Source organism: Mauremys reevesii, linkage group 6, assembly GCF_016161935.1.
Source record: "Mauremys reevesii isolate NIE-2019 linkage group 6, ASM1616193v1, whole genome shotgun sequence".
Lineage (NCBI taxonomy): Eukaryota > Metazoa > Chordata > Testudines > Geoemydidae > Mauremys > Mauremys reevesii.
This window is the reverse complement of record NC_052628.1, coordinates 52,653,525-52,668,428: the sequence shown is the minus strand read 5'-3', so window position 1 is coordinate 52,668,428 and position 14,904 is coordinate 52,653,525. Positions and strand designations below refer to the sequence as shown.

The window sequence follows — 14,904 nt, the reverse complement described above, 5'->3', positions numbered from 1 at the left end:
TGATGTGCAAGAAACACTTGTAAAGAGAGGGGAGCTGGGCCAATGTCATAAGCTGCCTACAGGTGCACATAGAAGCCAAGCTGTAGTGCTTTGAAATATGGGGGGGGGGAGGCTAAAGTGTAGCTGACATATGTACCGGGACTAGCCTAGTTTTGTGAAGTCAAATTAGCACAGCTACAGGGCACACTATACTTTAGACCTCCTCTCAAGTGCACTGTTCAGATGAGAGGTTTAGCTTCCTTCACCTTGTGGAAGAGGAAGGAGGTGAAAGTCATGCCATTCAACAGCTCTGGGTACCTGTAGCCTAAATGTATCTGGCACCTGTAAGACCTTTTCCTCCTATGACCAGCAGCTGAAATATCCTTGTACAGGGGGAGAAAATACCAAAGAAAACCCAGCACAGTAGCCTTTAACTTCAAAAAGGGGAACTACACAAAAATGAGGCAGCTAGTTAAACAGAAATTAAAAGAAACAGTCACAAGAGTGAAATGACTTCAAGCTTCATGGGAAATTTTTAAAAACACCATCATGAAGGCTCAACCTATCTGTATACCCAAATAATAATAATACAGGCCAGAGAACCAAAAAACCACCACCATAGCTAAACAGAAAAAGAGGCAATAAGAGATAAAGGATTATTTTTTTTTTTAAAAAACTCAGTCAAATCATACTAAGGAAAATAGAAAGGAGCATAAACTCTGACAAGTTAAGTGTAAAGCTATAATTATGCCAAAAAAGAACTTGAAGAGCAACTAGTGAGACACACAAAGATTAACAGCTAATTTTTTTAAAAAGTACAACAGAATCAGGAAAAACTGCTTAACAATCCTTGCGTCCACTGGATGATTGAGGCACTAAAGGAGCACTTAAGGCAGACATAGGCTTTTGTGGAGAATCTAAATGAATTCTTTGTATTGGTCTACACTGCACTAAATGTGAGGGAGAGTCCCACACCTAAGCTATTCTTATTAGGTGACAAATCTGAGGAACTATCACAGACTGAGGTTTCAATAGCTGAGGGTATTGGAACAAACTGATATATTAATAAGTAATAAGTCACCAGGACCAGACTGTATTTACCTAAGAATTCACCAGGAGCTTCAACATCAAAATGAAGACTTACTCACTGGTATGTAACCTATCCCTTAAATTAGCCTCTGTATCATCTGACTGGAAGATAGCAATGTGATGCCTATTTTTAAAAAGGGCTCCAGAGGTGATCTTGGCAATTATAGGCCAGTAATCCTAACTTCAGTACTAGGCAAACTGGTTGAAACTATAAGAACAGAGTAATCAGAGACATAGATGAACACAATATGTTGGGGAGAGTCAATATGGCTTTTGTAAAGGGAAATCATGCCTCACTAATCTATTAGAATTCTTTGAGGGGTCCAATAAGCATGTGGACAAGTGTGAAACAGTGAATATAGTATACTTGGACTTCTAGAAAGCCTTTAATGAGGTCCCAAACCAAAGGCTCTTCAGCAAAGTAGGTAGACATGGGATAAGAGGGAAGATCCTCTCATAGATTACTAACTGGTTAGGATAGGAAACACAGGATGAGAATAAATGGCCAGGTTTCACAGTGAGAGGTAAATAGCAGGGCCCTCAAGGATCTGTACTGGGACCAGTACTGTTCCAACATATTCATCAATGATCTGGAAAAAGCAGTAAACAGTGAGGAGGCAAAGTCTTCAGATGATTCAAAATCACTCAAGATTGCAGTCAGCTTTGGTCTTAACTAACAGCTACAGAGGAATCTCACAACTGGGGAGCAAAATGGCAGACAAAATTCAGTGTTGATAAATGCAAGGTAATGAACATTAGAAAACAATCCCAACTATCAATACAAAATGACAAGGTCTAAATTAGCTGTTACTACTCAAGAAAGATCTTGAAGTCACTGTGGATAGTACTCTGAAAACATCTGCTCAGTGCTAATGAGACAAAATATAATGCCTCTATATCAGGGATGGGCAATAATTTTCAGGGAGGGGGGAGGCACTCCATGAATTTGGCATCATTGGCCATACATTTCTACTATATTAATGGAGAAGGTGCAGGGTCTAGGAGGGAGCTCTGGGCTCGGGCAGGGATTGGGGTGCAGTGCAGGAGGGGGTTCTGACCTGGGGCAGGGGGTTGGAGAGGGTGCAGGCTCTGCCTAGCAGGTGCTTACCACAGGTGGCTACCGGTTGGCAGTGCAGTGGGGCGCTCAGGCAAGCTGCATGCATGCCATGGCCCCACACCACTCCTGGAAGTGGCCAGCTGCGAGCACCATGGCACATCTCTGCGTGCCCCTAGGACGGAAGGGGGGCAGCGGGTTTCCATGCGCTGCCCACGCCTGCAAGCACCGCTCCTGTGAGGACAGTGCTGGAGGCAGTGCGCAGAGCTGCCTCCCTGCCCGGGGCGCACAGAGATTTGCCAGCAGCAGGAGGCCACAGCAGGCAAGCAGCCTGCCTGAGCACCACGCTGTGGTGTGGGACTTTTAGCAGCCTAGAGATTGCAAGGGGGCAGCCGGAGAGCCAAGCAGGCTGGACAGAAATGTTAGATGGGCTGGATCTGGCCCGCTGGCTGTATTTTGCCCATTCTTGCTCTATATGAATCCGTGGTACACCCACACCTTGAATACTCTGTGCAGTTCTGGCTGCCCCATGTCAAAAAGGATACATTGGAATTGGAAAAAGTACAAAGAAGGGCAATAAAAAAAGATTGGGGTATGGAATAGCTTCTGTATGAGGAGAGATTAAAAAGACTGGGATTGTTCATTTTAGAAAAGAAATGAGTGAGGGGAGATATGATAGAAGTCTATAAAATCATGAATGGTGTGAAGAAAGTGAATAAAGAAGTGTTGTTTACTCCTTCACATAACACAAGAACCACCCAAAGCAGTTAATAGGCAGCAGGTTTAAAACAAATATAAGGAAGTTCTTCACACAACACATGGTCAACCTGTGGAACTCATTGCAGAGATGTTGTGAAGGACAAAAGTATAACTGGGTTCAAAAAGAATTAGATAAGTTCATGGAGGATAGGTCCATCAATGACTATTAGCCAAGACTATCAGGGACACAACCCCATGTTCTTGGTGTCCCTAAAGCTCTGACTGCCAGATGTGACTAGGTGACAGGGATGGATCACTTGATAAACTGCCTTGTTGTGTTCATTTCCTCTGAAGCATTTGGCACTGGACAGTCAGAAGACAGGGTACTGGGCTAGATGGACCATCAGTCTGACTCAGTATGGCCATTCTTATGTTCAAACAGGTAAACTGTGGTGCACCTGATTAATAACACCACAACTCCCTCATTCTCTGCACAAGTAAAACGCACTGCAACACACTGCAATCTTTTTGAAGTTGGAGTTGTAGGTTCTTATGGCAGATGACTTCCAAAATAGGCCACTAGCTACCTGTAAAGACACCAAATCCATGTCTATGGATTTGCACCCTGTCAGAATCTAGACTGTTACCCAGCTCTTTCCCCTTTACATCCTTCACTAACTCCTCCCTCAACTACCCATCTCTGTCTCCCTTTCCTGTTACCTCAAAAATCTGTAACAGATACATAAGACTAAGGTTCAGACCCAGATTAATATCTCTATCACTTTTTAAAACCCATAAGGCAAGTAAAAACAACACAGTGTAAAGACAGGTTTACTAAGATTTATTAAAATTAAACAAATTAACGAAGGCAACAGCATAATAGCTCAGAGGTTTGACCCAAAAGGGCATAAAGCCTGGCTCCCTTATACCCTTGGCAAGCTATGGGAACTCCTTTACTTGCAGGAGATAACTCACTACCAACTCAGATGGAAAGGCAGTCAGCTGGTTGTGACTGCAGACTACTGCAGCGGTTGCTGGATTCTGGACCTGTAACTGCCTTAGATGGGATGACAGGAGGGACACGGACTGAAGGTGGATCAGGATACCCCGCAATGGTCTTCAGATAAGTATGTCGTGAAGACTCTTGCCTCTCGATATGCGCACAGTAGAACTAGGCATTGTCTGCCTCTGTGGTGGACAGCCCCTGATGCTGAACTTAAATAAACTTGGGCATGTGACCTTTTCCCGCACTTTTCTTCCTGCCGTTGGGAGAAAAGGCATCAAAGACCCAACCAAAAGGACCCACAAAATGGAGTCCAAACAACACCTTGACCATGGACCCCTAAGCTTCAGAAAACAGTACATAAACAGCACAGTATATAAATCAGAACAATACATAAATTTTAACAAACCCCACACTGTCACCTACCGAAAACTGACATCTTATTTGGCAAAAGAAATGAGCTTCAGACAGCTCTAGCTCTTTCAACTATCAACTTCCAGTTCATTCAGACATGGCCTGCATCCTACCATTATCACATTAACATGAACGACTACTTCACGTTTAACTTCACACCTTGCTTACTGAAAGTCCATACTCACAAAAAAGTTCTCCAATTTTACCTACTCAGATATTGGTACAAGCTTTCTTACTTGTACATGCAGATTAAGCTAATTTTAAACTAGAATATTATTTTAAGGCCACACATCCCTATTTACCTTCCTGATTTATTCTCTGAAGCTGTCCAACTTGCTCCTGTCCTATAAGAAGAGCTTCTGCTGTAGGTACTCCAGTTATCTGGCTTAATTTGCTGAGTCCCTCCTACCACACTGATGTCCTCTACCCCTCCAAAATGAAAGGGGAAATGGCAGCATCCAGTAGCTCTACCAGTTTTTCATAACACTGCTACCATCCCTCTACCCACCTGTTTCCTCTTCTCTCCCACTCCCTCGCCCGTCTTCCCCCTCCCTCATTCTGGAATAACGGTGTTATAACTAGACTTGGAAGGATTAGATTTTTAGCGATAAATGTCAGTTAACATAAATTTCACCATACACAGACTGAAAAAAATTTCCAATGATGATAATCAAAATTTAAGAAAGAAAAACACTGCTTGAGAAGGTAACGTTTGATTTAAGGATATTTACTTTATATAGTTTGCCATGTGAGGTTGACATTTATGTTTTAATAGTTAAGGCTTTAAATTTTTGAATATCACTGTCATTACTTAATTATTATCTGACATTCCCATAACTTCCCTCAATTGTGAACAATTACATAGATAAATACATAAAATATGCTTAAAATAAAGTCAAAATTATAAAAAATATAAAATGTTGCCAAGTCCAGTGATGTTTGACCATCTTTCCGATGAATTGGGTCTGTCAATGCATCTCAAGACACAGCATAGAGGACTATTTAATTTTTACAAAAACAGAATAGTCTTGAATACAAATACTGGAAATATCAATTTTTGTTGCATTATAGGGAGATATTTCGTACTTTTAGTTTCAACATGAAGAATTCTCAAAAGTATAAAAAATTAATCACATGATTGATCATGCTGTTAAACAATAATAGAATACCATTTATTTAAATATTTTGGATGTTTTCCATATTTTCAAATATATTGATTTCAATTTCAACACAGAATGGAAAGTGCACAGTGCTCACTTTATATTTATTTTTTATTATAAATATTTGTAGTGTAAAAATAAAAATAGTATTTTTCAATTCACGTAATACAAGTGCTGTAGTGCAATCTCTATCATAAAGTTGAACTTACAAATGTATAATTATGTACAAAAAATAACTGCTTCAAAAATAAAATGTCTAACTTTGAAGTCTAAAAGTCCATTCAGACCTACTTCTTGTTCAGCCAGTCAATCAGAGAAAATTTTGTTTACATGTGCAGGAAATAATGCTGCCCGCTTCTTGTTTACAATGTCACCTGAAAGTGAGAATAAGTGTTCACATGGCACTGTTGTAGCTGACATTGCAAGGTATTTATGTGCCAGATGCACTAACAGATTCATATGTCCCTTCGTGCTTCAACCATCATTCCAGAAGAGACATGTCCTTGCTGATGATGGGTTCTGCTTGACAATGATCCAAAGCAGTGCAGACCGATATATGTTCATTTTCATTATTTGAGTCAGATGCCACCAGCAAGGTTGATTTTCTTTTTTGGTGGTTTGGGTTCTATAATTTCTGTATTGGAATGTTGCTCTTTTAAGACTTCTGAAAGCATGCTCCACACCTTGTCCCGCTCAGATTTTGGAAGGCACTTCAGATTCTTAAACCTTGGGACAAGTGCAGTAGCTATTTTTAGAAACCTCACATTGGTAACTTCTTTGCCGTTTGTAAAATCTGCAGTGAAAGTGTTTTTAATGAACAACATGTGTTATAGAAGACTCAGATGATGACCTAACATGAAATATATGGCAGAATGCAGGTAAAACACAGAGCAGAGACATACAACTCTCCCCCAAGGAGTTCAGTCACAAATGTAATTAACATCTTTTAGCAAGTGTCATCAGCATGGAAACATGTCCTCTGGAATGGTAGCTGAAGCATGAAGGGGCATGCGAATCATAGAAGCCGACTCCGGGGGTGCTCTGGGGCTGGAGCACCCAGGGGAAAAATTAGCGGGTGCTCCGCTCCCACTGGCAGCCAAGCTCCCTCCTCCTCTTTCACCCCTCCAGCTCGCCCCGTCCCCACTCCTCCCCCTCCCTCCCAGCGCTTCCTGCCCCCCCGCCACCTAACAGCTGTTTGGCAGCGCTTAGGACTTTCTGAGAGGGAGGGGGAGGAGCGGGGAGGCGGCACACTCAGGGGTGGAGCTGGAGAAGAGGCAGGGTGGGGACTTCAGGGAAGGGGGTGGAATGGGAGCGGGGCTGGGAAAAGGCAGGCTGGGGCATGGACTTTGGGGAAGGGGTGGAATGGGACAGGGGCGGGGCCAGGGTCAAGCACCCACCAGGCAGAGGAGAAGTCGGCACCTATGATGCGAATGTTCAGCATATCTGGAATGTAAATACCTTGCAATGCTGGCTACAAAAGTGCCATGGGAATGCCTGTTCTCACTTTCAGGTGATATTGTAAATAAGAAGCAGGCAGCATTCTCCCCCATAAATGTAAACATACTTTTTTGTCTTAGCGATTGGCTGAACAAGAAGTAGGACTGAGTGGACTTGTAAGCTCTAAAATTTTACATTGTTTTGTTTTTGAGTGCAGTTATGTAACAAAAAAAATCTATATTTATAAGTTGCACTTTCACAATAAAGAAATTGTACTACAGTGATTCTATGAGGTGAACTGCAAAATACTATTTCTTTTATCATTTTTACAGTGCAAGTATTTGTAATAAAGAATAATAATATAAAGTGAGCACTGTACACTTTATATTCTGTCTTGTAATTGAAATCAATATATTTGAAAATGTAGAACATCCAAAAGTATTTAATACATTTCAATTGGTATTCTATTGCTTAACAGTATGATTAAAACTGCTTTTAATCGTGATTGATTTTTTTTAATCAAGATTAATTTGAGTTAATCACGTGAGTTAACTGAGATTAATCGAAAGCCCTAATTAAAAAAAACTGTAAGCAAAAACACTGAAAATGAGTTGTACATCGAAACTCCCACTTATCCTTTTGTGTCTGTATATCAGAGGAGAGTATGCAACAACAGCTGCTATTTTGAGGTCTCCTGCTAAAAAATAGGCAAGATGATTTTGAAATGTTCACTCTGAAAGTTTGATCTGCATGTGAGTAGACTACAAAGAATAAGTTCACAAAACAAACTTCAAAAATTCAACAAATTTATCCAGTTTTCATAGAGATTCGAACTGCAAATTTATTTTATTTTAAAAACTGATTTTTGAAACACAGAAGTATTTTCCAACAGTTATAGAAATCATGTCTGACTTACATTACACAACACTCCAACCACACTATACTTTATAAAATGGTTTAATGAATGCATGCATGTCTGATACAATGATCAATAAATTTATTGAGTTCAAATTTTTTACTGTTGTAAACATTTTACAAAAGCATTGTGATTTATCTGGATAGACAATCCTTGATGGAAGAATTATTCAAACAGACAGAATCAGTGGCACATTAAAAAATAAAGCTGACAAGACCCATTCTGCATATTCTCTTTCAACATAATTCCAGCAAGAGAAACAGTATGGTATAAAAAGTGTACAGCAAAAGATTGTTCCTACGATAATGTCAAATTCTTGAAACTGTAAATACAAATTAAAGTGGTTGAACAGTCAAAGTCATAATTGTAACCAAATTACAGTAAGAAACGTTTTCAATCCAGTTATACTTAGCTGTCAAAATAATGTGTTTCGTTCCTTGTCAGTTGACTATAAATTCTTTTCCAACAGACAGCAAAACTTTGGCAAGGTGTTGAAAATAACTTTTAAAGTTCAAGACACAGTCACAGCATTTTCTTTGTGGAAGGTGATCTGTACACCAAGGCTCAGAGGTTGTGAAAATTGGTTCCATGTGGAAAAAAGTGCAAACATCCTGCACAGATAGCTTAAAAAGCTGCTGGTAGAAATATTCACCAACAGAATCTTTGTTTTCTTTTTGCATAGTTCACACATCACTGGGAATGTGAAAAAGGTGTGCTATTTTTGGCAAGAGCAAGAAGGAAGTGATATTGATGTGAGTTGCCATGTTGGGCATGCTGGATCCATGCAGAAGTCTAGGTAGAAGGCTGCTACCTGATGTTATTAGACACTGAATACTGATTTTGTTTTTGCTGAAGCAGTTCTGTAATAGCTAGAAGCTTCTTTAGGACATGCTGTAGAAAGAAAGTCAGTAATAGTAATATTATGCACAAATAATAAGGAAAATATCACATCAGGAAACAAAATTTTCTAGATACATTTCTATGTAAACTTCTTCATGAGACTAGCTTTTATACATTAGTGTGCACAGCTATTACACCGTTTAAAGTAAAATGAAAGAACTGATCCGACTCCTTGTTCTTTAAAGCAATGCTCTGATCTGAAAAGTGACTGTAAAAATAACATTTGATGTAGAGAGAGAAATACACCAAAGATCTAAATTTAATTTTTTTTTTTAATCTACAAACTTAAGCTAGGATATAAAAGTCAAGCTGAGTTCTCTCCTTCTCAAACATCAGTGAAAAGGATTCTTTACGCCAATATGAGTTCTTAGTTACCTCACAGGTAAGAACAGAATTTGGACAGACAACTGAAACAAGTCTATTGACAATGCACATAAAGGATAGAATACAGTTTACTCTTTTGGGGGTTGGCTCCACAGGGTTAACAGAAGTAAAAACTGAATTTAGTTACTAAAATAACCAGATGCAACTGGAGCAGTTATGCAGAAAAGGTGCAATTTTTATATATTCACTTTTCAGGGTAGAATTGTAGGTTACTATGGCAGAAAGTGGTCTGTAGCACTTAACTGAAAGGTTCTCAACTGCCTCATGCTGTGGTTCTCAACTGCCAGGTCTTTTCCTTCCCCACCAGAAATAGGGGTTTAGAAAATTTTCCTTAAAGGAACTAAATTTCACTTCCAGGAATACACACATAAAAGAAGCTATGATAGCACATCCACAACTCTCAAACACTTCATATTCTCTCCAAAAAGGTGTTTTAGTTTATTTTATGCTGCTTAAAGTAGTGTTCTAGAACAGGTGTCAAACTGACAACCTTGTCCATAGCCCCACACACACACACCCCAACACCATTTTAATGAAAGCTTCCCCTATCCCGCCTTACTAGTTTGCCCCTTGTCTTTTCCTTCTTTGTCAAGACTGTCACTGATGATTATCATTGTAATAATTGTTAGCACCTTAATATAATTTCAGCTGGGTTAATAGGAGCTGGTTAATAGGAGGCTCCTTTGGAGCCTGATGCTTCATGCAGGGGAGGCTTAAGTCATAAGACTGAGACCTCCAGTCCTATTTGGATCACCCTGAATATGGCCATTGGACTATAACCTATGGACTAATTCTGAAACAACTCTTTGCAACTACAAAGCTCACCATCTCTACTATGAATCTGATCTCAGAACTGTACTCATGTCTGTATGTATATTGATCTTTTAACCAATATTCTCTCTTTTCTTTATTAATAAATTTTAGTTTAGTTAATAAGAATTGGCTGTAAGCATGTATTTGGGTAAGATCTGAAATATTCATTAATCTGGGAGATAATGTGTCCAATCCTTTGGGATTGGTAAACTTTCTTATATGATTAATAAGATTTTCAGTAATCCTCATCATATTTGACTTGGGTGTCTGGGTGGAGGCCTAAGGCTGGGTTGCTTTAAGGGAACTGTGTTGTTGGCTTCTGGGTACCAGTAAGGTATTATAGAAGCTGTTTTTAGCTGTTCAAATCTAAGATTTGAAATATTCACTAGCTTTGGGGATTGTCTGCCCCATTGCAACTTCAGCGTCACTCCCTGGGACCCTGGTCACAGCTGGCTATACACGTTAGTCAATATAGTGGATTGAATGAGTGACTTTTCTCATAGGCCACTGAAATTTGGTTTTAACCTGGACTGGATTTGAACTGGTGACATGGAAGAGAAGTATTTTCCAGTTGTCTTTCACAAACAGCTTATATAGGGCATGAGAAGGCAGTACTTGGACTAATTAAATTACACTTTTCTGTACACTCCACTATAGCTGCCAGCAATACTTGTTTCATACAGTGTAGTAACTAGAATTGCCTAGTGAGGGAACTCTAACAATAAAAAGACTGCTCTTTGACGTTCGTAGTCCAAAGACGAATACTGCTTGTTATCTGTGGAAATTTGAGATGGCTCAGGGCAGTGAAAGTTAAAATGAATATTATAATTATATTATATTAGGGCTGTCAAGCGATAAAAAAAATTAATCGCAATTAATCATACGTTAAACAATAATAGAATACCATTTAAATATTTTTGGATGTTTTCTACATTTTCAAATATACTGATTTCAATTACAACACAGAATACAAAGTGTACAGTGCTCACTTTATATTTATTTTTTATTACAAGTATTTGCACTGTAAAAAAACAAAAAATTGTATTTTTCAATTCACCTAATACAAGTACTGTAGTGCAATCTCGATCACAAAAGTTGAATTTACAAATGTAGAATTATGTACAAAAAAACTTGCATTCAAAAACAAAACAAAATGTAAAATTTTAGAGCCTTCAAGTCCACTCAGTCCTACTTCTTATTCAACCAGTCACTCAGACAAACAAGTTTGTTTACATTTGCAGGAGATAATGCTGCCCACTTCTTGTTTACAATGTCACCTGAAAGTGAGAACAGGCACTCTCGTGGCAAGATATTCACATGGCAGATGCGCTAAAGATTCATACGTCCCTTCATGCTTCAGCCACCATTCCAAGGGACATGAGTCCATGCTATTGAAGGGTTCTGCTCGATAACAATTCAAAGCAGTGCACACAAAGCAGTGTTCATTTTCTTTATCTGAGGCAGATGCCACCAGCAGAAGGTTGATTTTATTTTTTGGAGGTTTGGGTTCTGTAGTTTCCGCATTGGAGTGTTGCTCTTTTAAGAATTCTGAAAGCATGCTCCACACCTCATCCCTCAGATTTTGGAAGGCACTTCAGATTCTTAAACCTTGGCTGTAGCTATCTCTAGAAATCTCACATTAGTACCTTTTTTTGCTTTTTGTGAAATCTGCAGTGAAAGAGTTCTTAAAATGAACAACATGTGTTGGGTCATCATCCAAGACTGCTATAACATGAAATATATGGCAGAATGCGTCTAAAATAGAGCAGGGGACATTCTCCTGCCTAGGAATTCAGTCACAAATTTAATTAACACATAATTTCTTTAATGAACGTCATCAGCATGGAAGCATGGCCTCTGGAATAGTGGCTGAAGCATGAAGAAGCATACAAATGTTTAGCGTATCTGGCACGTAAATACCTACAAAAGTGCCATGCAAATGGCTGTTCTCACTTTCTGGTGACGTAAATAATAAGAGGGCAGCATTATCACCTGAAAATGTAAACAAACTTGTTTGTCTTAGTGATTGGCTGAACAAGAAGTAGGACTGAGTGGACTTGTAGGCTCTGAAGTTTTACACTGTTTTGTTTTTGAGTGCAGTTATGTAACAAAAAAAATCTACATTTGTAAATTGCACTTTCACGACAAAGATTACACTACAGTATTTGTATGAGGTGAATTTAAAATACTATTTGTTTTATCATTTTTACAGTGCAAATATTTGTAATAAAAATATATACTTTGATTTTAATTACAACACAGAATACAATATATTTGAAAATGTAGAAAAACATCCAAAATATTTAATAAATTCCAATTGGTATTCTATTGTTTAACAGTGTGATTAAAACTGCGATTAATTTTTTTAATCGTAATTAATTTTTTTTGAGTTAATCGCATGAGTTAACTGGGATTAATCAACAGCCCTAATTATTATAATTTATATTATATTAAAGTTTACACAGAACAATTATTGAAGGTCCACAGAGTTTTCTTACTGGAAAAGAAAAGCTTTCAAAGTTAATACAAACCAAGAAACTGAAATGACATAGCGGTTGAAAAGATAACAAACAACATTCACTTTTCTAAATAGGAAAAAGCATATACCATACTAGTAGCCCACAGAACCTAGCAGAGAGGGAAAACTGGTTTCTGGTAAGCAAGCCTCCTCCAGGGACTTAAAAAGCTTTTTGGTTTTGCTACAGAGCACTGCTAGCCATTTTGAGTGAGAAACTTATGAACAGAATAATATTTACCGTTAGAACTATCTCATCCTCATAACATTATACTGATGAAGTAACCTATCTGAAGCTATTTATCTTAACTCCTTAGTACAGAAGTATCAAATAAGTATTATGAAATTTGCATCAGTGCTTAGTGTAAAAAATGTCAACTGAGATGGGGGTTTTCTGCTATAACAACTCTTACCTGCATTACGCCTCGCTCATTACTGAGCGTCCGAAGCTCATCTGAATGTGCCACACAAATCTCATGTAAGGCTGCTAGATCACGAGACAAGTCAGTTCTAGAATGCTCTGTAGTGTCTGGAAGTTCAGGTACATTCTTTAACAAGAATTATAAAAGTGTGTTTAGAGTTCAAAACTTCATAAAATAGCAAAGGAAGTTCCATTACACTTCTCTCCACTAATCAACTGTATTGTGCAACACATTACTTGCAATACTGCAGGCAGTTACATCATAACATTCATCACATTATTCTCAGTCAGCAAAGCGTTCTACTCATGCTCTGATACCAATTATTTGCCCCCACTCCACCAATATTATTATTTAGCTCTTAAAAAGATACTTGAATGTAGTTAGAGCCTACTCCTATATTGCATCCCCTGTACTTAATTGGAATGGCCACTCCAGTGTTGCTGATCACTAATGCACCAATTTCTCTTTCAGTTGAAAGGAAAATGATCTGGTGTTGCCATCTATGCTACCTCTTTGAATTGGCTAGCAATGGATTCTCTGGGTGGCATTTTCATGCTCTCTACCTCTTCCCCTGAAGCTAGAGATGATGCATCCATTTATTTAATTTTCTATATTCGAAGATAGCAACAGCAAAAATGGGAGAGCAGAAATTAACTGGCAAGTTAATGAATGCAGTGGTGGACCAGGTATACAGTAATTAAATACCATTAAAATAATAAATCAGTGACTGAGTATCCCTTGTAAACAGCAATTTTGATTATGTATCAAAAAATAGTAAAAAGTATCTTCCAAAGTTACTTATTTAGGCTCCAATTCATGACAGCATCCCTATTCAGCAAAGCACTTAGGCACAAATTTTCATGCTTTTCTGAATCAATCAAAACTGAGATTTCTGAAAAGTAATGTCTTATACGCATTGCTACTCTTGTTATAGCATTTGCATGGTATTGCGTTACATTGTTTGATTTAAAGTGATCTGTAAATCTCAATTCTCTTTAAACCTTGACAATTTAGAATAATGCACAGATCGTCTTAAGTAGCCAGGTTAAGACAAGCATTCAGCACCTTACTAACTTAAAATTCATTTTTTTTTCTTTTATTAGGGTCAAATTTGCTAATCTCCACAATGGATCCATATTGCCAGCCTACGAGTAAGAGTAAGCCCACAGGTAACAGTAAGCGGTTTTTTGTTTTTTTTTAAATACTGTTTTGCAAGATGATGTTTTTGGTTAATTTTTGCACATTAAGTTAAGATCAGTGATCTGCCTGGTCTCTGAATATTGAGACCTTAAAAATAAGTTTTAAGTTAAACAATATACCCTTTAACTGGGGCATTTGAGACAATACTCAGAAGTTGCTGGATTTTAGAGGTATTTAATGAGAACCTTTAAGATTTGTTACTACATTAGTCTTTGATATGTATAAATCTATATAACTTCTAGCTTAGATTGTAAAATGTATAACAGTCTTACCCCAAGTTCATCTAAAAACATGATCATGCGATGTTTGTTACTCTTGATAAATGGATTTACCCCCTCCATGTAAGGCTCCTAAAATTTAAAAAGTATGATTAGAACAAATAGATACCAATTTAATCATATATACCTACTTACAATAAACATTCAATAGTTTGTGGACCTTATGACTTTTCATATAATTTCAGAATGGGTTGGGTTCACTTCCTATTTGTGCCTTCAATTCTCTAGTTGCTACTCAGGTCTGAACAACATTAAATAACTTTAATTTGCTGTTGCAGTTTTTGCACTCCAGATGTATTCACAGAGTTTGCCTGTAGATATATGCTGGCTGTGCTATATGTTTGGAATTATTCAGTTTTGAAACATGTTTCAGACAATACCTACAAAACACAACAGCAATAAGAAATGTTTTGTATCTGGGGACTAAATATATTGTTTTTGTCCTTTTAATAATGGTTAAATTTCAAATTACTTTTCTGTGTTAAAACAAGGGTGTATTAAAAAGATAAAAACTGCTTGAAATCATCCTTCAACGTGTTAAGGTCCACAGATCCATTATAATAGTATTTCAGACCATTTGCAGTTTGGGAATTGAATCAGAATGGTCAGTTGCTGGCAACAGGAGACTGTCCCATCCCTTG

The 14,904-nt window shown here is 38.0% G+C and overlaps 1 protein-coding gene across 1 annotated transcript in view; it reads right to left on the bottom strand.

Annotated features, from left to right (window-relative positions):
- Positions 1–7,665: 7,665 nt before the first annotated feature.
- The window catches only part of RASA1 (RAS p21 protein activator 1), a 119,239-nt gene continuing 112,000 nt past the window's right edge, over positions 7,666–14,904 (bottom strand). The window contains exons 23-25 of the mRNA XM_039543856.1: positions 14,258–14,335; positions 12,777–12,911; positions 7,666–8,642 (exon numbers count right to left, since the gene is read on the bottom strand). Of these exons, the coding sequence (XP_039399790.1) occupies positions 8,559–8,642; positions 12,777–12,911; positions 14,258–14,335 (297 nt within the window). The 3' untranslated portion in view covers positions 7,666–8,558. The remainder of the gene's footprint in view (positions 8,643–12,776; positions 12,912–14,257; positions 14,336–14,904) is intronic.